At 34.3% G+C, this 27,818-nt stretch overlaps 1 protein-coding gene across 1 annotated transcript in view; it reads right to left on the minus strand.

The window, feature by feature from the left end:
* Positions 1-27,818, minus strand: part of AGMO (alkylglycerol monooxygenase) — a 191,788-nt gene that overhangs the window by 15,338 nt on the left and 148,632 nt on the right. Inside the window, exons 6-11 of the mRNA XM_042927345.1 lie at positions 20,902-20,968; positions 17,967-18,032; positions 17,796-17,875; positions 14,424-14,558; positions 12,375-12,491; positions 2,899-2,981 (exon numbers count right to left, since the gene is read on the minus strand). Coding sequence (XP_042783279.1) covers positions 2,899-2,981; positions 12,375-12,491; positions 14,424-14,558; positions 17,796-17,875; positions 17,967-18,032; positions 20,902-20,968 — 548 coding nt within the window. The remainder of the gene's footprint in view (positions 1-2,898; positions 2,982-12,374; positions 12,492-14,423; positions 14,559-17,795; positions 17,876-17,966; positions 18,033-20,901; positions 20,969-27,818) is intronic.

Here is a 27,818-nt window from a genome sequence, read left to right on the forward strand (position 1 = left end):
TGCTTTTGTTTCCCTTGCCGCTAGAGATGTGTTGAGTAAGAAGTTGCTGTGGCCAAGTTCAAAGAGGTTTTTGCCTGCTTTCTCCTCGAGAATTTTGATGGCTTCCTGTCTTACATTGAGGTCTTTCATCCATTTTGAGTTTATTTTTGTGTATGATGTAAGAAAGTGGTCTAGGTTCATTCTTCTGCATGTCGCTGTCAAGTTTTCCCAGCACCACTTGCTGAAGAGACTGTCTTTATTCCATTGGATATTCATTCCTTCTTTGTCAAAGATTAGTTGGCCATACATTTGTGGGTCCATTTCTGGGTTCTCTATTCGGTTCCAATGATCTGAGTGTCTGTTTTTGTGCCATCTATGCACTTTTTGATTTCTTCTTTTATTTCTTTACCTATTCATTGTTTATAGCATATTATTTCACCTCCATGTATTTGTGTTTTTTGCAGATTTTTTCTTGTGGTTGACTTCTAGTTCCATACCATTGTGGTCAGAATGGGTACATAGTATGAGTTCAATTTTTTTCAATTTATTGTTGCTTGTTTTGTAGCCTAATATATGATCTATTCCGGAAAGTGCTCCATGTGCACTTGAAAAGGATGTGTATTCTGTTCTTTTTTTTTTTTTCAACGTTTTTTATTTATTTTTGGGACAGAGAGAGACAGAGCATGAACGGGGGAGGGGCAGAGAGAGAGGGAGACACAGAATCGGAAACAGGCTCCAGGCTCCGAGCCATCAGCCCAGAGCCTGACGCGGGGCTCAAACTCACAGACTGCGAGATCGTGACCTGGCTGAAGTCGGACGCTTAACCGACTGCGCCACCCAGGCGCCCCTGTATTCTGTTCTTTTAAGATGGAATGTTCTGAATACATTTGTAAAATCTATCTGTCCCAGTGTGTCATTCAAAGCCATTGTTTCCTTGTTGATTTTCCATTTATATGATCTATTGATGTAATAGGGGTATTAACATTCCCTACTATTATTGTATTATTAGCAACTAATTCCTTTATTAACTATTTTTTGTAATTTTTTAAAAAGCTTATTTATTTTGAGAGAGAGAGAGAGAGAGAGAGAGAGAGAGCATGAGTGGAGGAGGGGAGAGAGAGAGGGAAAGAGAAAGAATCCCAAGCAGGCTCTGCATTGTCTGCACAGGATCCAATGCGGGGCTCAACCCCATGAACTGTAAGATCATGACTGAGCCAAAGTAAAAAGTCAGATGCTTAAACAACTGAATCACCCAGGCACCCTTGTTTTATGTATTTGAATGTTCTCCTGTTGGGTCCATAAATATTTACATTTGTTACATCTTATTGTTCAATTGTCCTCTTTATTGTCTCCTTTATTATTATATGCTGCCCTTCCTTGTTTCCTGTTACAGTCTTGATTTAAAGTCTCTTTTCTTGGAGTGCTTGTGTGGCTCAGCTGGTTAAGTGTTTGACTCTTGGTTTCAGCACAGGTCATGATCCCAGGGTCATGGGATCAAGCCCCATATCAGGCTCCAGACTGAGTGTGGATCCTGCTTAAGATTTTCTCTCTCTCCCTGTGTCCCTCTCCCCAACACATACTCTCTCTAAAACAAAACAAAACAAAACAAAAAAAAACAAAACAAAATAAAACAAAACAAAACAAAAAACTATACTATTGGTATTAGCTTATTGCTACCTCTCATAAGTATATGCAACCAATAGAATTATAATCTTTAAAATGTGAGATCCTGATTCTTCGGATCTGGGTTAATTATTTCAGAGGAAACTGTGACCTATTTTTCCATTTTATTAGTTCATGGCTCTGTAGGTACTTTACTTCTAGTCTAGAAAAGTAGGGATAGAGAGCCCCCCAAAAATAAATTATAAACACAAGTGTTTATAGGTGCATGTTCTAAACCATCCCATTAACCAGTATGTTCATTTTGATCTTGATGATTTGGTGATTGATAAAACTCCAGAATCTGCTGTTATTCCAGAACACCAATTAAGCATTCCTTGGGAAAGTAACATAATATTTAATATAAATTAAGCATGTGTTTCCTGGACTTTTATTTTTACAATTTCCTGAAAGTAATGGTATTGGTTACCTACTTAAACAATTACACTACAACAAAGATAAGATCTCAAGAATGACTGAGTTTGTTTTGTTTTGTTTTGTTTTGCAGTTTTTCACCAAGTTACAGTATATGTAAACTGTAGAATACGTGAATTTGGGAGTCACATTGCTTGGGTTTCTACTGTGTTCTATCTCTTACTATCTGTCTGTCTGACTTTCTTAGCCTATAAAATGGGCTTTATAGTAATTCTTATCTCAGGGCATTGTTGTAAGAATTAATAACATATTCCATGGCACATATTAAGTGCATAAAAATAGGTATTAGTGTTAGTATTAATATTTGATAAATTCTAAGTAATAATGAATAGGTATTTTTCTACATACTTCCTACCATAAATGCATTTTAAAATTGTGCAAGTGAATGCATTTTCTCACTAGGGTAGTATTTAAAGCAAGATTCTTTAAATATGCTGTGTGAGGGAAAGGACATACACTTTAAGTACATAGCACACACATTCTGGCATATATGTGAACTATTCAATGGCAAAGGAAAAGTACCCAATATGTTTCATATTTTATTAATTACTCAGAGTTATGGTCTATGTTTTGCCAAATTACTCATTACACTTATAAGTTTTCTTTAATAACCTTAAAAAACCTAAATCTCATTTAAAAGGCTTAGATTGTAAATGCATTCTTGATTTTAAAAATTGGATAAACTACACTGTTTAACAACATACTGTGAAATTATAGTTTCAACTTTATTTTTTAATAACAAATGTTTGATAAATATTGAAGTTTCACATATATTTTTAAGACAACATTATAAACTACACAAAAGGAAAGAATCTCACTTCTTACCTTTGATCCAGAAGAAATCCAATGGAGGTCAATGTCAGAATAATGAAGCAAACCCTCAGAAGGAGGGTAACTTGTGATAGTGCCTGTCAAGAAAATACAGAGACCAAAGATTCTTTAGGAGAGTTATCAAAAAGAACATTAGAACTTAAAGCTGTCAAGAAAACCAGCCTCAAATTTTATTTTATATTACACCATTTGTCACTGGCATTTTTCAAAAAGGCTAATTATGCAGCAGACATTTTGGTTTACTTAATGTCATTTAATTATCTTGCTGAACGCTTGGGAGAATCAAGTGGACACTTCCACAGAACTATTTTGTTTAAAATATTCTTTCTAAAAATTCTCCTTTAAAGGTATGACTGTCATAATTCTTTGAAACACCTGTGCCCCACATATGGAGAAATCACTTACATTTTTATGAATAAATAGCACAGTCCAATAGTTATTTTTATTATCACAAATTCTTTGTGGTTTCAAACCCAACACTGTTTTTAATACAGAAAATATTTAAAGCAGAACGTGTTTATGCGTGCCAACATAAATGAAACGTATTGCACAAATATATATTCATATTGATGAAATCTACAGACTTCCTATGTACATGCCAAGGGTTATCTTTTCAATTATTGTAATAAAACATTTTAATCATAATTATAAATGAATTATGCATTTTGTTTACATGTCAAAATTTAATAATAATGTTTATTGAGCATCTACTATTTTATAGCTTCTATGTTATATGTTTCATATATTTCAATTCTTTTCTTTAGTCCCAACAACCTTACAGATAAGGTATCATTATATCTGCTTCATATAAGAATAAGGTAACTTTTCCATCATCACATAGAAATAAATGACACCTCTGAAATTCAAAATACATTTCCCTGACCTCAAAGTATGACAATGGTGGAATAAATATGAGCAACAAACCTAAACAGTAGGGGCAGAGAGGTTGCAGAGCTAATATTTAGGGTCAGATGAATACTGTTTTCATGTGAGAGTGGATATGTAAAAGCAACAAGTCGGATGCGCACCCCTTGAATGATTCCCCTACTCACTGATGGTGTTTATGTTGCATCTTAATGAGAACACCAGAAGTGTGACACAGCAAAGTGGCTAATAGAGTTATCAAAACATGCAAACACTCTTTCTCTGCTTTTTCATGAAATACCTAGAGGTAATTTCAACTCATTTATTAACTAATATATATACCTACAAAAACTGCATCTGTCCACAGTTTTAAACAGTAAGCAAAAGCCATCAATCACAAACACTGTTCACGTCCAATACCCCCTCTCCACACTGCCTTATACATCAAGCCTGACCTCACAGCCAACTTATAACACCTCTCTATTCAGTATCGTATGCTTGGATGGTACCCGGAATTGAAAGGGATTTAAAAGCTTCCAAAGCAATAGTTTCCTAGACGAGTATTGATGAGTAATCAAAAATATGAATAAAAAATATCGATTTGTTTTGGAGTATGGGGACTAGGTAGGTATCAAATATAAGAGGGAAAGCTCAGTGGACACCAGAATGTTTTAGTGGAGAGCTATAGAGTGCTATTTGGATATGTGGAATTCAGCAATGACTGCTTTGGGACAATGCAGCAAAAGTGCCAGGAAATTATTTTCAGGGTGGTAGAAGTAACTAGGTCTGTTTAAGTAAATTAATGGCTGTTTAAGGGATATGTTCTAAATGCTCCAAGAGCTTCAATTTCTACTTAGAATAAAACTCAAAAGTCCTTACTCTGGCCCATACATAACACATCCCCTTACCATATTGTCCCCTAGTAATCTCTCTGCCTTTCATATCACAAATTTTGTTCTTCTTTCAACATGGCAAGCATCCTTCCCACTCAAGTCTGTTTTATTTACTGTTGCTTCTATTGGAACAACTTCCCCCAGGGATCCTTAGGATTCTTCATTCCTTCATTTCACTGAGGTACTATTCAAATGGACATCCTTGTTTGTCATATATAAAATAGCACTTTTTCATAATCATCTATAACCTTATTTGTTATATTGTTCTCCATACAACACTTTTGTACAATTATACATTTATACACTTATCATTTCTATACAATTGTAGGTTTGTCCATTCTTTTGTTTTTGTTGTCTGTCCTACCCCACTAGAATGTAAGCTCCATTAGAGGTTATGTTTTGTTATTCACTGTTATATCTCAAGCATCTAGAACATTTCCTGGCACATAGTCAGTACTCAAATATTTTTCTTGAATGACTGACCAAATGAATGAATATTTTATTATATTTTTGTTTTAATGTCCATGTCTTTGATATTAATAATTTCTTAAATTATCAATTGGTTTAGTCAATACTTTAATACTTTATAACATTAAATATATAATTTCCTATCAGTGTTTTAGTTTATTAAAATTAAATTATATTAAATGAGTTAAAATTTGGTATTTCATAAATTAATATTAATAATTTAATATCATATGTTAAGTGTTTCAAAGTGTTAAATATGTTAAATATTAAATCCTTTAATATTTATTTCATTCCTTAAAGAACAGAATTGTCCTAAAGACAAGAGTCCACTTCTTTATTTAACTTCTAAGGTTTTCCATAGAGCATCATTTGATAAGCTAATTAAGGCATATAATCAATTAGTTATATCTAATTTCTACATATTCATTTCATAAATGTTTATTGAGCATGTGCTAGCCATCATAGTAGGTATGAGTTTAAGAAAGTGATCAAGATGGACAAAATCTCTACCCTAGAAAACATACTGCTTTAATCCCTGATTATATGATCATAGGCCAGCTATACTAGAGCAAAAAGGGAAAAAAACTAACAAACACATAAAATAGGATGGATAGGCTTTGACCATAAACAGTTAGACTCCGGTGTTTTAAACAATATGTGAAATGACTTAAAGACTGTTAGTTTTTTATAACAAATAAAACTTTATTTTTCATTGGGTTAAATCTCATTTCACACATTCCACTACTGGTAAATCTTTTATGTAAAATATTGCTGTCCTAAAATGCTAAGATGGAATTATTCTAAATTAACCTTTGAATGCATTATAAGTTTTTATCACACACACAAACACAAAAACATACGAAGAAGACCATAACTATGAAAGTTTTATCAAGCAAGGAATTATTTTTCCTCTTTAAAAGTTATCTTTCAAATCAGCAGTTCAGTTGCCCTTATTTCCATTGAAGTTTCCTAGTGCAGCAATCACTGTACAAATTTGTATGCCTGAAAAACTCTACTTCTGTGCAACTTACTTTTAAGGAAAAAACAAAACAAAACAAAACAAAAACAAGAAAACACCTCAGAAGCAGCATTAATTACATAGGAATTCTAGTAGAATTACATGTTTGATTCAAACTGCATAATCAATGAGCTGTGGGAATCCTTCCTCTGCTCACAAATATAAAGAAGAAAGCTTTTTGCTTGTTGACTGGGGATATCACCCTGTTAACATTACATGGAAAAACACTGTTGATCAACATAACTACCTTTCATACTTCCCCACCTGACAAATCTCACAGAGGGAGGTATCAGCTCCATACACTGTGTCATAAAATACTCCTATGCCTCTATGTAAACAAACTCTTTTTTAAAACTTTGTTGTTTCGTCAAAAATGCTTTGATAATATTTTCTATGATTTTTTTTTCAAAGTACTTCAAAATGAAGATGTCTGGATTTTGTGATTCTAACAAGGTAGTACGCTTTTAGGAGTTTGTCTAAAAGGTGTCTGAGAAGAACCACTAAAGTAATTATTTTGATTCAAAATGCTTCTCTTCCTAAACGTTGTTATAATGAGGTCAGAATCGCCTAATACTTAAACCTTTGTGACTTGTGATGTGAAGGCAGCAGACTGGGTTTGCTGGCACAGCTGCTAGTCTGCCTCACCCAATCTGTGACTGTGGGCTCCACCTTCTAGATGCTGTAGAAATCCACAGAAAGTGCCAGTCAAGTCCAGTATACCAGACCATGCATGGGAGAAAACCATGGAGGTGAGAGAAGGATTAGTAGGGCTTGTAATATTAGAGCTTACTAAGGACTGGCAATAGTTCATGGCCAGGCTGGATAACCTCACTGGGCACTGGGTAGAGAAGACAGAAGGGTCTTGACTGAATATTGGTTAATCATTAATCCCAGGGTGAGCAACCTCAGAATGAAAGGTCACACAACAGTTGCTGGAAGTAGATCTATTTTGACACGATATCTTTCTTAGTTGTTCAGTAAAACTATTTGGGGGATCATTGAAACTACTCTAAATTATCAGTGTTTGCTTCAAGATCTCACTGAAATCTGTACACCAACTTTTGCTATACTTGTGATAGAAAACTCTTATTATTTTTTTCACTAAGAAATAAATGGAAATATAAGCTATATTTCTTTCAGTTATTCCCCAAAACACAAAAGAAAACAGGAAATGTTAAAGGATAGTCTCAGAAAGACAAATTTTCTTTTCATGAGGATTTCTTTTATTAAGAAAATATGACTCCTCAGAACTGTGTATTTAGACTTTGAGTTTCCAAAGTTAAGTTAAAATGTCTAATTTTTACACATTTTTCATAAATAAAACTAGGATCTTAATTCAAATTATAAGAAGCTTATGATTGGATTTATTATTAGTATTAAAGGAGCTACCTGATAGTGATCAAATTTTGGGACAATACTAATAACATGAAGATATGTTCAATTTCATAGTTAATATTGCATTATTTAATGTAAATTATGTTTTTAATGTGTGATTTCTCACTTAATTATAATTCAATTTAGTGTACAAAAATTATATTTTTCATTGGAACTCACAATGAGCACTTTTCTAAGTTCCTGAAGCTTATGTTCATCAGACAGGTAGTTTTTTAAAATATCCTTCCTTTAATACACACATATTACATTATTTCATAGCTTTCAGTTATAACTGATGCTCATTTTGGCTCACATTTCTTTTTTTCACATTACTTCAGTTACCACCTAAAAACTTTAGGAAATTAAATTAAATCTCAGTGGACTGCACTGGAAGAAGAAATTAGACACTGGATACTGACCTGAGAGATTTCATGTAAGACCTAAGCTAGATCTAATTTGTGCAAGTGACACTGTAATACAAGAGTACAATTAGATATATCGACTTTATTCAAAGAGTCTCTTAAAATATGTCAACATGAAAACTTTAGTTACAAAACTGTAGTCCCCATAATATTTTACAGAATACAGCATACAGGGGAATTCAAAACTATAAAAATCTGTTTCCAAATTTATATTGGATATTCTCAGATGCCTCATTAACTTGAAATATATCATCAAATAATCTGTTAAAACCTATATGCAGTAACTTTATTACACATTCTATTATAAGACTGTTAAATATTCAAATTCTTTTGAGTGTGTCTATTATTTGAAAGGATAGCATTGCTTTTACAGTTTTACTTTGGAAACATGCTAGTGTGTCCATATTTTCATTTCAAACGTGTATTCATGATATCACCCCATGAACTGGACCCTGGCAGCTAAGGAATTGATTTCCCAAGCATTACTAAACCAAAATCAACAGAGAAGTCTGTGGGTCATATCACTAAACTAAACACTATATATTTAAATGTATGCATTTCAAGTTTCAGCAAGAAAGGAATGTGCCTTTTACACCTTTGTGGTGGCCATCAAATTGCTTTTTTGACTCCCAAAGTTATTTATACAGAACTTGCACACATAAAACAAGTAAGTATTTATCTACTCTGGTATATGCATAAACAGAAAAGGCTGTGGGACCACAGCAGGGCCCCCAATTACAAGTCAGCCACAACTTTTCTATGTGATTATTGGCTACAGTGAATCTGGAAAAAAAATATTGCTGTTGGATGTTAATGTCTTCATATGCTTTTAAACATCCCTGAGACGAGAATGGCACTACAGAATCTTGCAAATAAGCAACCTTTTTTTCCTAGTTGCACAGCATGTTTTTAGCAAAGAAAAACATGTGTGGGAAACAAGCAAATACACCTTTCAAAATTAATTTGTGTCAGGAATGAAGCTATTTCCAACTCTAATTTCAGTCTGAAAAGGATTTCAACACTTGGCATTTCTCTTTGTCAATATATCTATACGAGTTTCTGTTTTTTATGGCAGCAGAAAAATCTTGTGATGCCTTGTTATAAGTTGCATCTTTTAATATACACCGGGGCTAGCCTCATTTCTGCCCAGGAAGTACTCACTCATGCATATACCCTGAAATCTCTTGGTGAATTTAAGAGTTTCTATTTAAAAATCAAAATGGATAAATTTATTTTTTAATTGTTTTCAATGTTTACTTATTTTTGAGAGACAGAGAGAGAGATAGAGTGCAAGTGAGGGAGGGACAGAGAGAGAGAGGGAGACAAAAATTCTGAAGCAGGCTCCAGGCTCCGAGCTGACAGCACAGAGCCTGAACCCAAGAACCTCAAGATCATGACCTGAGACGAAGTCAGACCTTAACCGACTGAGCCACTCATGTGCCCTCAAAATGGGTAAATTCCTAATTGTGTTTCTATGAATTGGTATAATTTATTTTGGGACTTTGTTTAGTGCAACTAAAAAAAGTTCAATTAACACAAACTATGCTCGACATACATCAAGAGTTAGATATTTAGATATTTAGATGTGGATGATGTAGCTTTTCTTCTGGTTTCATTCAACCATGGAAAACTCTATGAATACATACATATTTCAGTAATTATTTAGGTAAAAAAACTAAGATAACAAAATGGAAACTAGAATTCACTGTTTTTTTTTGTTATAATCAGTAAAGTCTATTAAATATTTTCCTGTAGGTTTTTAAAAGTCATTGTTTTTGTACAGAGAGTACATATGAACTTAATCTATTGTCACTACTTGTAACAATGTTTGGTTATTAATTTTAAATGCAAAAAAACACAAACATGTATGAATAATACCAATTAGTAAATTCTTTCAATAATGATAAAAGGTAAAATGGGCCTTCCTTAATATATAATCTAGTAATGGCTATAATTACTTTTGGTAAATCTATTTTATTAGCAGAATACCCAGACACACACTATTGGATGCTCAGCCAGAAAATATCTGCCATTTCTTCTGTTCTAATACCATGCTGATTTTGTGCAGATATAAGGAAGTAATGTGCTCAAGGGGAAAGTGAGCGCTTTATCCCCAGGGAATTAATTATGCTTGGTATAATTCATTCATGGTTAATTCATGAGCTGGTATTAGTTATTGGTTCAGTGTGGACATGTGAATTAGTCTTAAATAATGAGACATGAAAGAATATTTGCTGGGAAATATTCTGGGGCTTTTTTTCCTCCTTCCTCAATAAAATGAAATTTACAAGATGTTCTAGAAGAAGTGAACTTGCTGCCTGTGAATACAGGATGCCTGAAGTTTCTGTAATTATCTTATGATGATGAAAGTCAAGCGAATTATAGAGAAGACTTTTTGGAAGCTCTACATGTTTGAACTGATGAACTAACAAATCCCAGGAACACTTGCCTCTAAATTTCCAGTTATATTTAAGACATATTTAATTGGATATTCTGTTTCTCAGAGCAGCAGATATCTAAAAGACATTCATGCCATAGACAATTTAAGTGAAGGTATCCTGCAAGAAAGTTTATATATTATCATGTATTTTATAAGTGTTTAAAGCACATTTTTTTGAAAACCATTTTAAATCATATATTTATATTTATCAGTGAGAAGGATTTATAGATATCTAACATTTGTTACTTTTGTCTACTCAATTTTATTTCCTTTTTCCTATATACTATCATCTAGTTCTTTCTTCTTCACTGACCATGAGGATCCTGTGGAGTAGACCCTGTTCTCCCATTAATGGAATGATAACACTGACTGGTTCAGGGACAACCAGATGAACCAAACCATAACATCAGACTCCAACTTGTGTCCTTAATTTCTGCAGTTCTTTGTTTGGTGGCATTTAAAGCTAGAGCTGCTGGTAGCCATCTTGTCACCATGAAGGCTGAGTCTATAGGAGAATCTGCACTGAGAAAAGTACAGCTACAAAGAAAATGAGAAAGTTCCTGGTAACATTATTTGACTCATTGCATCAGCACTGCCTGAAGAAGAAATAGTCCGAACTCTTCCGTTACAGGAGTTAATAAATTTACCCTGGGTTGAGCATCTGTCACATACAACCAGTGAGTCCCACCTAACACACTCAATAACCTACTTCAAGTAGACTTCTTTCTTGTAATTCACTGTAGAAGATGTATGGAGTATTTGTAATTGTTCCAGTGGCATTACTATACTAGGAATAATAAAATGGTGTGTAATTATTAAGAATGATTCCGTAGGGTTTTATATTAAATTATTAAAAATAACCCTCTAGTGTACCCATTTTTTCCACATATATTATTTGATAATTTCTATTACATGTAGCATTTTAAAAACTGATATCTGTAAATAGCACAAATTTGTTCTTTGAAAAAAAGTAATTTATTTTTCTTGAATTCATGGTCTACTGATCCAATTTATAGTCATTTAAAGTTTTTTCTGGATTTTTGCATCTTTTTTGGACTTTTCCACACTATTCTTTATGTATGAAGATAACTTGTCATGTTTTATTTTTATCTCATTGTCTTTAATCACTATATAATGGTTTTTTTTTTTTTTAAATAACGGATGACTCTATTAATACACTAACTTTCTCTTGATTTGGCTTCAAATTCTTAAATAGATCATTGACTTTCTCATATCTGTTATCACATCTTTGTGTTCTAGAAGTTTAATGTGATTATTAAATGTGCCTTATCATTTTGATAGTCTTGCTTTTTAGATTTTCATAATTTTAATTTCTTTTTAATTTCATCTTCTGTATCTTCAAACATACTAAATTTACTAAATTTATATTCTCCTTCAATTTCTAACATCTGTTATTTTTGAGAGTTTGGGTCTGTTGTTTGTTGTTTCTGCTAATGCTTTGTCATGATGGCTTGCTTTCTCCCAGAATGTTCCTGTGCTTTTTAACTGAGTTCATAATCAATGGAACTTTATCTGTGGGAATACTCTGACACTTGGGTTTAAAGGGATTGCTCCAAGCATGCTTTGAACATGGGTCTTTTAGACACATGAGACCTAATCTGAGAACACTTTAAATTAAACTCTTAGTTTAGGTTTATAAATTGATGGTTAGTATAAATCCCAGACCCATATCTGAATGAGAGTTGGTTTGTGGTTAAAAATTCTCAAGGAAGACTTTTTATTCTGCCTCCCCAAAGCCAAGTCAATATCAATAGCATATAATTTGATAGACAGTCTACACAAGAACATTTTGGGTATAACTAATTTATACTTAATAGTCTAGAAAAAAATAATTTACCTGTTTAAACAGGAGATAGTACCAACATTAAAGTAGAAATTACAGAAAATAATAGAGCACAACTATAAAATGGGGAGTTAATTTTCATTTTCAGATAAAGTGACAGATAATATTCTCACAAAATTTTACTTACAGCTTTATCTGCAAAGGTCTCTTCATAAAATGCTAGCATCAAAGCAAACTGTACAACTGCATATATCCTCAATAGATGAGACACCGATGATGAAAAGGGAACTTCTTTCCCGGTGACCTAGGAAGACAAGAAAGAAGCTTTATTTTGCTCCCTGGCTTATTCTACTCATTGACATTCACACCAAGTAAAGAGGAGATGTGTAAAAGAAAGGAAAAGCTTTGCTACTTTTTTTTCCCAAAATTACTCACATTCTTTTTCATTTTGATAGAAAAACATAAAAGTTCAGAAACTTGTTTTTCATTTCAGAAGCATCATGATTATGATTTAGTCTACTTTATAACAAACTGGTATAATAATTGATTCAGCAACATGTACTGATGACAAATACAACTAAAATGAACATAAAAATATGAATACAGAAATATGTCTAGAATTATACATGAAAGTAAAGAAAAAGAAAAAAATGGAAGGTGATTTTTAGTAGTGGAGATAATCATGCCTGAAAGGGAAATATTACATTATTGGAAACAACTTTCCTAAATTACGGAGTTTCCAAAAAATACCACAACTCTACTTTTATAATGCAAATTTAGGCATAAATATGACTTCAGAGTATTCACTTTGGATTATCTATTGAAAAACAGAAAAAATAATAAATGGATCACAGCAAACTAAACTTTTTAGAGCTAAAATAAAGCAAATTATTTTCATCTATATCAGATTAGCTCATTGTTACATAACTGATTTTGAACATAACTAAAAATATCTGGGAAATTTCAGCAAAGCAGCTTCCATAACTGGATGAAAAAACATCCTCATTTGGATCAAGAGTTTTAAAAAATAACAATATTAAAATAAAAAAAAAGATATTTCCTTATAATATTGGCTAATTTTATACTTACAATTATCTTTGAAACCAACAATAGCTTACCCTTTCTGTTGCTTTCAGGTTACTATTAATGACAGTTATTTTAATAAGGAACCACAATATATATCCTGAAAGGTTGAAAAGAAAATCCTTTTTTTCATCTCTATAAGAATTCCAGATTGAAATTGAATTTTTCATTTGGTTTCCAGGGTTTTAAATCTCCACCTCACTTATTTTTGGGTTTTAATGTGATTTCTGAATTTAATGCTACTGCTGTACCTCAGAATGAATAAGGTTACGATCTAATCTAATAACCACATCATCTTGGTGTGGCTTTTGACCTTCCATTCTAGAGACTTCATTTATTTATTTTTTTTAATTTCAGTATAGTTGACACACAATGTGACATTAGTTTCAGGTATACAACTTAGTGATGTGACAAATTCATACATTATGCTATGTTTTCTACAAGTATAGCTACCATCTATCCTGGTATACTGTTATTACAATATCATTGACTATATTCTTTATGCTGTGACTTTTATTCCTGTGACTTATTCATTCCATAACTGTAAGTCTGTACCTCCTACTCCCCTTCATTCATTGGCTGTGCCAATTTAAATTCCCACCAACAGGATACGGGGATTCTTTTTCTCCACATCTTCACCAGGACTTGTTATTTCTTGTCTTTTTGATTTTAGCCACTCTAACAAGAGTAAGGTGATATCTCATTGTGGTTTTGATTTGCATTTCCCTGATGATTAGTGGTGTTGACCATCTTTTCATTCTTTCATGAACAAAATGAAAGCTAGACTGAAGCATCTTTAAGGCTCCATCTCTAATGTTTTAGGATTCTGTGACCCAGTAACATACGTTTGTGTAGTTTTTGCACTACATAAAGCTTCTTTGCTGTAGGTTTGAGTGGATCTGAAACCTAGCCTCTGCTGCCCTGCCTCCAAACCAGGCTCCCCAGTAAGAGGCAGTGTCATCCTGGGAGAAGGCCCTCCTCTTATCCGCCCCTAGGTGGTACCTACTCAGTAAGTTATGCACCACAGGGCTGTATCTGCCGAAGGGAACATCTTTTTTTTCAGATCTTCATGAAGTCGACATACATATAGGCTGGCTGTCGACCTGACGATATGATACTAATCTTTACCATCACCAACATGAACTCTATTTACCTCTGGGATTTCTTCACTTAGTCCAAGTCTTGGTTTACCTGGACTCCATCCTGGTCCTTTAAATAGGACAGAAAACTTATTGAAGAATCCAGGTGTGGCCCAGAATGTAGTCCATATGTAAACTAAATGGTGGCACTAGAAGAACAAACATAGAGCTTATTTAAAAAAGGAAAAACTCATAACAAAAATATTAAGTACAACTAATCATACATTTTATTTTCTTTATTTACTGTTCAATGACATTTGTATATTTTTTTCTGTAATATACAGGTTATGTGTAATGTGGTTAATGTCGATTAATGTGCAGTTGCATTCCAAATTGTAATTCATTCTATTCATTCTGTGTCCTTTAAGTGTGTTCTTGTCAACATTTCTGAAGTGCCACAAAATTATAATTTTGAAGTTAAAGAAGAGGACAATTATTTAGAAAACAGCACAATAGAAAAAAAAATGAGTTAACAGCTTTGCTTCCAATGGAATTAACCAGCACCTTGTGAACTCTACATCCGCATCTAATGATATTCTTTCTAGAGTCTTGCTAAATGGATATTAAAGTTGAACACAGAAACACACAAATATTAAAAATAGCCCTTTATTTGCTGTATTGAGTTATAGACAATCATATCATATTTAAGGAAACATATTCAAACCCATTTCTGCATCTTTTAGCAGGAATCCACATTCTTTAAGTAACACATTTGACATGTGCAGTACTTAAAAGTATGCTCACACATGAGAAGTACTCAGTAAATATCAGCAATTAGGGTAATTAGACATATATTCCATACATGTGATAATAATGCATCATAGGTTAAAAATAGTCCTAGAGGTTGTACATCAGCTACAGATGCTAGAAATGAGTTCTATTAGAAGTGAAGTAAAAAATTAATGTACAAAGAAGTTTTGGCTCTATGGGAATTTGTGGTCTCATTGGCATTTTCACTGTCTGTTAAAAAATTTAAACTGCTAGGATTATAAAACTGGTTTTAAAATTGCTTGAAACATTACAATAAGTAATGAAGCAATTAATGAACAATGTAGGGTTTAGTGGGGCAGATTTTAAAGTGAATAGAAATTCCAGATGGAAATTTACACTGGGGCTTAATAATAATAATAATAATAATAATAATAATAATGATAATGATAATAATACAAAACTTACTGTGCTTAGGAATTATAACATATATTAATATACTTATCTGATCTGTTATTTTGAAAACTGACAACATTTCATTGGTCTCATTGTAGACATAGCCATGAGAAATACACGGTGACTTTTTAAAATAAGGAGTACTTTCCCACTTATTTGCCTTCCAATGCCCTTAAAGTCCTGAACTCCAAATGAGAGCAAAGTGAATGTCCTATACCCAATATACAGGGGGGACAAATCTCTCTCCACCTAGTGGAGGTCATCCTCTGTTGCTTTTGATACGTCTGAGGGAAAGGTGAGAAATTTAGCTGAATATAAAGGAATACCAGCGAAAGTAAGTATACGTTTTTGTAGGTTCAAGAACTCCTATTTCACTCAACATTGGCAATATGACATTTTTGACAATGTGAGAGTCTAGAAGCCTAAGTCTTGTACACAGTTTTGATAAGGAAGTTTTTATATGAGGACAGAGGCCTGGGGAACTGAACCTGACACAGATTCAGCATCAGCTCATAAAAAGTCTAATCATCTGATTTTTGTTTCCCCCAAATCCTGTCATCTAACTCCTTGTGCTGCTAGTGTTGTGCGTTTTTCAGCCTCTCATCTGTCTCAGCGATGATCCCCTTGCCCTCATCAGGAGTGTATGCTCCCATATCCTTGCTACTTAAGGATCAGAAGGAAACAACAGGTTCTGCAGCTCCTGAGAGCTTGTTAGATATACAGAATCTTGGACACACCTCAGAGCCAGTGAACAGAATCTGGGCTAAATTTAGTAAGATTCTTGCATGATTCATACGCACATGAAGTTTCAAAGGCTCCTTTCCAGAGGACAAAGGCCAAGCTTTTAATGTCCTTATTACAGAGATAAGACTATACCAAGTGAAAAGGTAGTTCTCAATGTATTACTTTTAAATTAATTTCAATTCTATAAAGTTTATTAAGAAAGTACTCTGAAATATTTGCTAATGTTCTCCTGAGGATATAACTTTAGGAATGCCCAACACAGAGAGAGGGAAAGACAGAGAGACAGAGCTGGCCTATAGTTGAGAAGGAAGAAAATGAATAATCAGCTTTTCTCACTTGATAAAAACACCATTCATTTGAAAAGTGGAGGCAATCTGTGACGGCCTTTTCTATGAAGAGGCAGTACAGTGTAAAAGTTAAATTGAGTTAAGCAAGTCTTGGGCTTGGCCTGCAACACTCCTTGGTTATGTCTGAATCTGACAAGCTGTGTATGGCTGGTTGAATTATTTAAATCCTGGGAAATTCAGCCTCACCCACTAAAAAACGAGGATTAAAAAGTATCTCTATGTCATAAGGTTTGAGTAAGAGTTTCATTAAATATGCACGCTGAGCTGCTAGCAATATCCTGTACATAGTAAAAGCTCAAGAAATGTCCATTTATTTTGTTATTTTAACTTCCTTAAAAACTTTTAAGAAATAGGATCAGAGAGCAGACCTGACGGGAACCTGTAATTACCGCCCTTCCCGAATGCTATAATCCCAGTTCTATGTACAGAGCTGTCACTGCCTGACCTCTTCAGCTTCTCAAGCATTCTTATCTTTTTCTCATTTGCTAGTCCCTAACCCCAGGAGTGTTTGTGGTGCTCTGCTGCTGACGGATCGGAGCTTCACAGACATTCCTCATTTCTCTAGTGCCAGCCATTGAGATCAGTGAACAACCAATACCACATGTCTAACAGAAAACTGGTCTGGGGCTACAAGTCTTAGCAGGTGAGGTAATGTGCAGACCTAACCAACTCGTAATAGCTCCTGACATTTAGGTCCAAGTAGAATAGGGCAAAGGCCTCATGTTGAATTTCTAACCAGAGTCATGCGGCCTTGAAGCAAATATTTTTCTTACTGTGGTATCAGCCTTTATAATGCATTTACTACTGTTCCTTCTGAATCCATGAATATATTTCAGGTCTATTCTGAGAAAGAATATGTTTGCTTGAAGGGCTATTTTTGAAAAAAATTCTCTGTAGTAGGTATATTTAAAAGTTCTTAAAATGAGTTGTTTTCAAACACATTTTGCCCAAGTTAATTCAAGATTTTGCTTGAGTGTCAGAGTTACTTCTGGCTTCTTTTATGGTTAAAAAAAAAATTCTTTTCAGGATAGTGTGAGGTACTTTCACCTTTCAACAACTGATCTTTATTTTAGCTATAAAATTTGTGAAAGGATATAACCAATTCAGAAATAATAAAATCAATTACATTACCTGCACCATGAATGGTTCAAATGTATTAATGGGATGTGTTAGACCATATACAACTTTTTCATTTTCTGCCTCGAATGTCCCTGGAAGATAAACATTAAGGATATGATCTTTGACTTTCTATGAGCTTAGGAGGTAAGTTAATATTTTTATGTTCACATATATTTTACTTACCAAAAATTCTATCCCATATAATAAGAACGCCAGCATAATTTTTGTCAATGCAATAACGGTTTCTGCCTATGACACACAATATTAAAAGAAAAAAAAAGGTTTTGAAAAATGAAGTTATACTTTTGAAACATCTTATTGTATTTTAGAACCCATTCACAAAATTAAGACTTATGCAACAAAATGATTTTCCTAAGAATCTCTTTTCACTGACAACATCAGATTATTTGCTAAGTAAATTGCTTTTTTATTTTATTTTTTTCCTATTGAGTTAATTTTACCAAAATGACCAGAGAATTCCTTAAAACTACATATATTTGGAATTTCCCCAGATTTCTTTTTCAGAGAGTGAGAGAGAGAGAGAAAAAGAGAGAGAGAAACAATGTGTGTGTGCATACAGGGGAGGGGCAGGGGAGAGGGAGAGAGAGAATCTCGAGCAGGCTCCATACCCAGTGCCAAGTAGGATGCGGTCCTCAATCCCATAATTTTTTAAAAAATGTTTTTGCCCTTAATTTTCCAGTTGTTTAGAAATCTGGCATAATTCTGAGTAATTTTACTTTTTAAAATTTTACTTTTTACTATCAAAGAGTAGTGTGTCTGGTGGCTCAGTCAGTTAAGCTCCCAACTTCAGCTAAGGTCATCATTAAACTGTTCATGAGTTCAAGCCCTGCAGCAGGCTCTGTGCTGACAGCTCAGAGCCTGGAACCTGCTTCATATTCTGTGTCTCCCTCTCTCTCTGCCCCCTCCCCACTCCCGCATGCATAGTCTCTCTCTCTCTCTCTTAAAAATAATCATTAAAATTTTTTTAAAAAGACTATCAAAGAGTAATAATTAAAAATTAAATGGTCCAGAAAAAGGCAATAGGGAATAAGATAAATAATATATGTGTATTCACATTTGGTTGATTTTTTTTAATTTTGAAATGAGTTGCTATCTCTACCTCTTCTCTCTGAATCTTCTCCAGGAAAAAAAAATTTCTACTTAGACTGAGACTTTACTATTTATTTTAATCATGAAAGACATAAGTGAAAATTAAATTACCCTTAATTATTTTTATTAACTATTAACTCAAAACATATATATTTTTCTTCCAAAGTATTCAAATTATAATTTAAAATGTAATAGTTGGGCATTGTTTCTTTAATAATAAAAAATGCTTAAATATGTACCCCCGTATTCACATAAGTATAAATCAAAGGAAAAATATTAACCTATCAAGCCACTGCTCCAACAAATTCAACTGTCCTCATGTGTCATTTCTTTGTATGCCTTCTATATACGTTAATATATGTTTGAAAGTGAAGACACACAGGACAACCTCTCCAGTCCAAAAGTAGTGTGGGTCTGGCTACACAAACGCACAACCCATTGCTATATATGGGCTAAACAGTGGTTCTTAGTTGGAGGAGAGAACATCTTGCTTCTCAGGGGACATGTGGAAATGTCTGGAGAATTTGTTGAGAGTCACAACTGGGAGGGGATATTATCTGCACTTAGTATGCAGAAACCAAAATCCTACAATACAAAGGGTAGCCCCATTCCTAACCTCCCACCTCCAAGTGAAGAACTATCTGGCCCAAAACATTAATAATGCTGAGGGTAAGAGGTGCCTCGGTGGCTCAGCTGGTTAAGTGACCAACTTCGGCTCAGGTCATGATCTTGCAGTTCCTGGGTTGGAGCCCCACATAGGGCTCTTGCTGACAAAGCCTGAAGCCTGGTTTGGATTCTGTGTCTCCCCTCTCTCTCCTCCTCCCCTACTCAAGTTGTCTTTCTCAAAAATAAAGAAACATTAAAAAAAATAATAATAACACTGAGGGTAAGAGATGCGAACATGAAACAACAGGAGTGGGAATGTGCTCCAAAGCTAAACAGAGAACACTAGCAACTATGTCTTCTTCAGTATGGATTTATTCTTCTCCACTCCTTATGTTTCCTTTACTGTGAAGGGAGTCCCAAGAGTATAACACCCTTAGTCTCTCCAGCTTCTCGCTAACAATTCTCCTTGGGACCAGGAATGTATGTGGAGTTTGGAAGAGGAAACTGAGCATGTGCAGCCTGACCCCACCCACTTCTTTTCCTTTTGAAGGGAGATGATGGGACTTGTGTTTCTGCTCTTCTCCCTGCCAGGCAGAAAGGAACCCACCCCTTGGGAAGGCAGGTCTGCAGTTTTCCAGCGCTGCCTGTGATGCCTGCAAACTTATGAAAACAGAACAATAGTATTTATTATTTTATTACTGTCTTCCTTTTCTCAGCACTATGTATGTAAGATGTATTCAGGCCATCACAAGTTGCAACAGTTTGGACATGTTTTTTTTGGTATGTAATTCCCCATTATATGAAAAGTCTACAAATTTATCTGTTCTACTGCAATAAGCATTTGAATTTTATCTCTATTTTTTCCATTACGTAAAATGCTGCTATGCACATTCTTATACAGGTCTTTTGGTGCACACATGTAAACAATTCTATTATGTCTTATGCTGGTATCTTTAAACCTTAAGCACTAGTCACATGGGATTTTTTTTCTCTGTCATGCTAATGCAGTTCACAGAATTTAGGCAAAAAGTGAATTTCTGCCTATTAGGCTTTCCTGAAATCGCAACAATTTTCAAGACCAGAGACTTTCTGGTTGTATATAGGAATGACCCTCAACATTGGGTCAGGTGGTACCTTCAACATAGAAAGTGTGTATCCCCTCAGCTGGTTAAGTTGTTTTCCACTACAACTAAGGAGATCTAGACAAAAAGGAAAATCCAAACAAGATTTTTTTCCCCTCCAATCATTGCTTTGGAAAAGAGGCTTGTCCATGTACAATGGAAGACATGATACCTATTTATACACTGAATCGTGACTATGTTGAATAACTGGGATGAAAAGGTACAAAATAATAGTATTTTTAAAGAAATGAATAAGGAGAAAAAAGGTCAAATTTCCTTACCATGATGAACCCGATGATGGCTAGGAGTATTAAGAATCAGTTCCAAAGGACCAAGGTTATTAATGATCTGTTTAAAACAAAAGCAATATTTATACACAGTTATCGATAAATGTGTACGTATATTCACATTAAATTTCCATGTGGGTCAAGAGACATTTCAAGTTTCAAGGTTGACTTCAGAATCAGAAGAAGTTTCTCTGCTTCCTGGGGTTCCTATGAAAATAACAGTAATCTCCTAACTCTATTCTGGGAGGCAGTACAGTAAAAGTTAAGAGTGATGCTGCCTAAATTCAGCTCCAGGAGCCTCCGTTTATTGCTATGTGATCTTGGGAAAACAACTTAAGCTTTTTATATTCAGTTTCCTCATCTTTCAAATGGAAATATTAAACATATCCACATAATAACATTCTGAGGGTTACAAACAGTACGGTATTTATATACCAACACTGTCAAGGCACACTTCTCTCACGTCTCCTGTCATTTCATGCTCTTCACCCTTCAACTATGTCTTTGTTGATTAATGGTAACAGCGCATCACTAAAGAAGGGAAGACGTCATATTACATTTGCTTTGCGGTTAGTTGAGAGTTGGTTCACCCAATAATCAGCCATGTTACCTACTGCATTAGGGCGATTCTGCTTATTCAAATAGAATCCTTAATGGTCTTTTACCTGTAGATGTACCATCTTTAAGTCCAATTTACAGGCACAATTAAAAGACAAATGTAGTGGAGCTTTTCAGTCAGTTAAGTGTCTGACTTCAGCCTGGGTCATGATCTTACAGTTTGTGAGTTGAAGCCCTGTGTAGAGCTCTGTGCTAACAGCTCAGAGCCTGGAGCCTGTTTCAGATTCTGTGTCTCCCTCTCTCTCTGTCCCTCTCTGCTCACATTCTGTCTCTCTGTCTCTCTCTCAAAAATAAATAAAGATTAAAAAACATTTTAAGTCAAATATATAAAGGGGTATTTTTTTCTCAATTAAGGACCCTTCAGAATGTGGTCTATAACTCTTTAATGTTATCTCTCAAAATTTCCCAGTGAGAATCCCCATGCCAGGGTCTGCAGATTCCAAGCAGTGTAGGAACAAGGTAGGTGTCATAAAAAAGAGCAGGTCATATAAGACATTTGATATGCTACATTAACTGGAAGCAATATTGGGAACTCTTTTAATTTTGATTACATTATTCTTCCATCAATTATGGCAGATACTAGAATGTTTACTTGAATTATGACCTAGGTCAATTTGTTTAGAGCCTACTAATGACAAAATCAATACATTGTTATATTTTAAGAAATTACTCACCAATAGAGTTACTTTCCATTTATAGGATATATGAGGAAAAAGAGGTAAGTTAGATGATGCTTAGGGGAAAAACATTCACTGACAACGATGATACTTGAATTGGCAACGAGTCAGTGGTACGAGGAAAAAATAGAGAGATGCGACTGCTTAAGATAAAAAGATATTTAAGATACGTAACAACATACTAGATGTAGTATGATGATCTTGTGAGAATACCAATTTGAACAAACCAAACATAAAAGACATTTTATAGGCAATGCGGGATAAGAAAATGATTATATAGAGGGTATTACATAGTAAATAATACTGCTTTTATTGAAAATTATAATGGAGTTTTGTGTAGGGGGAAGTAACTGTTTTTTTAGAGTTGTATAACTGAAGTATACATGACATGAGATCTAAGTTTCGCTGAAAGATGTTTGGCAATGAAAAAAGAAAAAGAAGGATAACTAATGAAAATGAATCAAAATCATAATGATTTTTTGATTGAAGTGATGGATATACATAATGCACTCTATTTTCTACTCATCTAAACGTTTGAAAAAATTAAGATAAAATTCTAAATAAAAGAAATACTACTCTAGTAATACAAAGTAATGTTCAGTTACCCAGTTGAAAGTATTAATAGATCTCTAAAGTCCCAAACAGATTTCTAGATTGCAACTCTTTATATAGCAGGGTTTAATGACTTTTGGGCAATCTCTGACACTAAAACACCCAGTTTAAAGTTGCTGTGCAAATGTGAACAGCTGCAGTAGCCACACTGTCCGCAGCTTGTGGGGTCCTATACTCTTGAGGTAAAAGCTGCAGCAATGTTGCCACATGACAGTGCTGCATCTCTCCATAGGGCAGGTGCCACCATCATCTCCTTACTAAACCCATTGTATACACATCTGAACGCAGCAGCCCTTGATTTCCATCCTGTTGCCAGGCTTCTAAGGGATTGTCAGTTTTCATTATGCAACAGACAGAAATGTTTACATGCAAAGGATGTGTAATATTTCATGTCCTATATTGATTTAACCACCCTCCCTCCTTCTTTCTTTTCTTTCTCTCTCTTTCTCTTTTCCTTTCCTTTTCCTTCTCCTTTCCTTTTCTTTCTCTCCTTTCTTTCTTTCTTTCTTTCTTTCTTTCTTTCTTTCTTTCTTTCTTTCTTTCTTTCTTTTGTTCATTCGTTCTCTTCTAGCGTGGTGTTTTATCACCATTTTTAAAGTTATTTCCCTGAAAAATATATTATGAACCCGAAACAACAGAATTTTTGGATAACTCAGAACAGAATTCATTTATACGCAAAGAACTATCGGTATTTTTTTTAATTCCAGGAGTTCAAAATACTGTGAATATGTATAATATGTATAAGGATATCAGACTACATTCCTATCAAATCAGTCACAAAAGATATTATCCCACAAATACAGTACTAACAGCCAGGGATTGGGAAGGGAGTAAGTAGAAATAACCCTGTATTTTATTGGACTCCATTGCTTTGTACTTGGTGGAAAAATATTTGTTAAGAAGAAGGATGGTGATGGATAGAGAACAAGAAAGTGGGGTTTCTCAGCAGTCAGAACATTGAAATCTGATGCTCAGTTCAAGCTTTGTATCTCTGGCAGAATACCAGATGGGAAAGGAGAAAACCATTTTATCCTTGTTTGTCTCTTTGGTGCCTAACATATGTTACAAAAAGAGACAACAAAAGGGGGTGGAGGAGACTATGGTGACCAGCTTCTGCTACCCAGATGCATTTCTGATCCTTGGTCTTGGCGTGTGTGTAGCCAGATTTAAAGCCACACAAATGGTGAGTGCATTCAGATGGCTGGAGCCTTGGCTGAGTGCATTATTTTTTTAATGTCAAGCACTTTTCCTCAAAGAAAATCTTTTGCTCCTGCAGGCTAAAGCATGGTGATATCAATATTGAAAGTCCCCCCCGCCCACTTTTTTTTTTTTTTAAGTTAAAAGCCAAGTACAACACAGGCAACCACAGTCAAATTTCCTGGTAGTGCCTATGAGTACCTTGGAGCTGAGGAAGACCACCTCGGGTGGGAGATGATTCATCATTCAGACAGCCCAGTCAGAACCTCTCTTGTAGAAAACGCTTCTGACTCAGTCATGGAGAAGTCATCAATAATTAATAAGGTTTGAGCATAACGACTTAATTATCGCCCACTTTTGCAAATTCAGTCATTTAGCAATTCAACGACACCTAGCTTTGAACCACTTCCTGAAAATATGTTACTGTGGAAATAATTGCAACTATTCTCATTTTTAGGTAGTTATTTTTTATCTTGCTTTTTAATATTTAGATGAGTTAATTTAAATGATGGAATTTTCTAACATAGAAGACTTAAAAACAATATAGTCCAATAGTCTGTTATTTAAAAAAAATTGACATTTGGAAAATTTTAATTATCAGTCCAAGTCAAACAGCTTGGAAGAAGTGCTAAAGTCTTCTTCATTTCAACTCAGGGATTTTCTGTTTTCTATCAAATTGCTTTTAAGAGATACAGAAATAGTTCCATCAAATAAAAGCAATTTAAACTTTTAGAAGTGTCATGGAAAATAACTAAATGCTTTTTTCCCTCATTTCAGCCAAAAGAAATCCAGGTATTTATAAAGAACCCGACACTTCAGATTCTAAACTGTCCCCTCATGGGATTTTAGGCATTTCTGGTGTTTCTTAGATTTCCAAAACAATGATCTAAGTCTTGTATCCTTGTCGTTTTCTTTCAGAATTTTATAACCTGAGAAGCATGGATACCTAGAAAGGCCATCGATGGGCTTCAGAAGGTCAGGAACACCCTAAGTATTATACCAAATTTTATGAATATGTGCCAGTGGGTATTTTTTTCTGGGAGGAAATTGTTATTTTCATCATATACTCAGAGGGATAGATGAGTCCTAGGAGGTTATGAGCCCATGTTGCCAACAAAGGTCTTTAGATTATTTCCTTCACCCTTATTTATAGTGTTTTTAGTTTCCATATTAATAAAACTTGGATACTAATTTCTCATCCAAACTTCGGAAACAGTGACTTAAACATTTTTTCTGCCTATTTCTTGAAATAATTATTTCCCAAAAAACTCATTTCTTGGGCTGTTTTTACTTGTACAATAATAAGTTATTATAAATGAACCAATAATAAATAAAACAATTTTATAATAATAAGCTACTTCAATTCTATCAGTGAAATTTTATCCAGCAGAAGAGCTCTAGGTCATTTGCTAGACTGGTCACATATTCATTTTTCTCCCCACAGTTTATGGCAGGGGTGGGGAAACAGAGTTAAATATAAAATCAGGAGAATAGGAGCCATAAGACACCGTCATCTTTTCATTAAGTCATTTCCCCTCATCAAAAGTAAAATGAATTCAAATGAAAGGCCTCTTACAATGAACCAAATAAAGCCCAAAAGATGTGGAATTCAAAGCTGTTTAAACTCTTCATCAAGACCCATTTCCAATGTTCTCTTTCTTCCGCCTAAAAGACCTTAACCTCCTATCTCAACCTGCTGGAATCCTGATCTTCCTTTAAGACACACCTAGATTTTGAAACATTCTTCTTGATTTTTCCAATGAGAATTTTCTTTGTCTTTCTCTGAATACATATTGAGGCATCACTAATTTTTATGTCATGCTGTTCTGATATCTAGTTATTCATGTTCACTTCTTATACAATATTGAAAGTTCATTGAGGACAGAAACTCTAACTCAAGCCTCTTTGCTTCTCACAGCACATGCAACACTGCCTTGCATATAGTGACTGTCGAACAAGATTATATTGATAAATCCCCCTCACTGCCCTCCATGCCCTTTCACCTTTATATCAGTGGTTCTCAAATGGGGATGATTGTGCTTCCAGGGAACATTTGGCAATGTTTGGAGATACTTTGGGCTGTCGCAAATGGAGGAAGTGCTACTGTAATTTAGTGATTAGTGGATTTTAGTGCTGCTAAACATCCTACAATGCACAGGACAGTACTCCAAAATAAGAATGATCTGCCCCAAAGGTTGATAATCCCTTCTGCTTCATAGGTATACATGTCTTGCTGCACCTCAGTCTTTTTGTTATTCAGGAGGGAAGCATTGTATAATTTTTGTCTTCCAGTGTGGAAACTGGAGGGAAGGGTGCATTAGCGAATTCCCAATCTCTAGAGACCAAACATGAGTCTGGAGTGCCCTTGGCGATTAAAGCCCGGAGAGCGAGTCCAAACAGATCTTTGATCTAGTGAATTGGAAAATTAAGATAAATAGCTAAAATGAAAGGGCCAAAAACTAGTAATAACAACAAACAAACAAAAACTAAAAACATATACAATCAGAGAACGGATAATGGGAGAGTTGAATTCCGGTGATCATTGGCAGGTGAATTTCTTGAATTATTTTTATGTTCTCTCAGTACAGGTTTGTGAGGGCTTCAGTTTCAGTTGAAAGGACCCAGAGATAGAAAATTTAATTCCCATATCACCAAATGATTCTGAAATGTCTTTTTAGAGTTCTTACGACCTTCCTCCCCACTTGCCCTGCAGTCACATTTTGAGTGAGTTGAATAACTCAGAGGCCTAAAGGTTAATGAAACTTCCATTGTATCTAAGTTACCAGTGGGAATAATATTGCTTTAGAAATTGATAAAGTGACTACATGTGGTAAATCAAATAATTAAATGCCTGCTATGAACTGGTTGCAATTAATTCCTTCCACATTATAGCTCTCAGGAGTTTTTTGATTACCTTACATCCCCTGAAAAACATACATCTGTAGGTCTTTCCAAATGAAATTGATAAATCACTTAGAGTTGAACTCTGTAAAGCATCAAAGTAAATGTTCTAAATTAATGTCCTGTCTGAAATTATTTCTTATAAAATTAACGTATTCTATTCTATACATTTCTTAGGTGTTTTCACTGATTGTTCTGATAGGGGAACATTGACTGGTTAGGTTTTTGTAGTTCAATTAAGAGTGCAGAAATGATTAACTATTGCACAAGGTGGAGGGCAAGACTTGCTTTAAACAAAAATTCAGTTAATTCAAAACAAAATAATTTTCACTTTATGTATTGTGTGGAAAATTGCCTCTTCTCACCTCACTCTATTAATGTTGGAGAAGAGACTTTCAAAATCCATTTTAAAAAGAAACCTCTCAATTCTATTCTTTTGTCAAATTTTAGCATACTACTGGAAATGTCACATTATATTTCCAACTTACAGTTTTTCTATATGCTAATGGATACTAAAAATACTGGGATATATTATTGAAAGGCTAATGGAATATTTATAACCACTTACTTTTCAGAAAGAAACAATGAGCCTATAGTTAATTATAAATTTATTTCCAAATAAGACATGCTTACAAATATTCAGGCTTCCTGTCTGAGAGGGAAAAACCATAATAGGGAAAATATGTCCTAGGAAGCATATGTTTTACAGAATCCTCATTAACAGTGAATGTGCTAACAATATGATAGATGCTGAGGAGCGACTGGGTTGTGGGTGAAGTGAAATGAAATATCCATAGTAGGAAAATGCCTGTATTCAGATGAGCAGAGGTTAGAGTGACACCATTGACTCTAACTAGTCTTCTTTAGACCATCATACATGACTAATGCTTCATAGACCTATTCCAC

The sequence above is a fragment of the Panthera leo genome, chromosome A2, assembly GCF_018350215.1.
Source record: "Panthera leo isolate Ple1 chromosome A2, P.leo_Ple1_pat1.1, whole genome shotgun sequence".
In the NCBI taxonomy this organism is placed as follows: Eukaryota; Metazoa; Chordata; class Mammalia; order Carnivora; family Felidae; genus Panthera; species Panthera leo.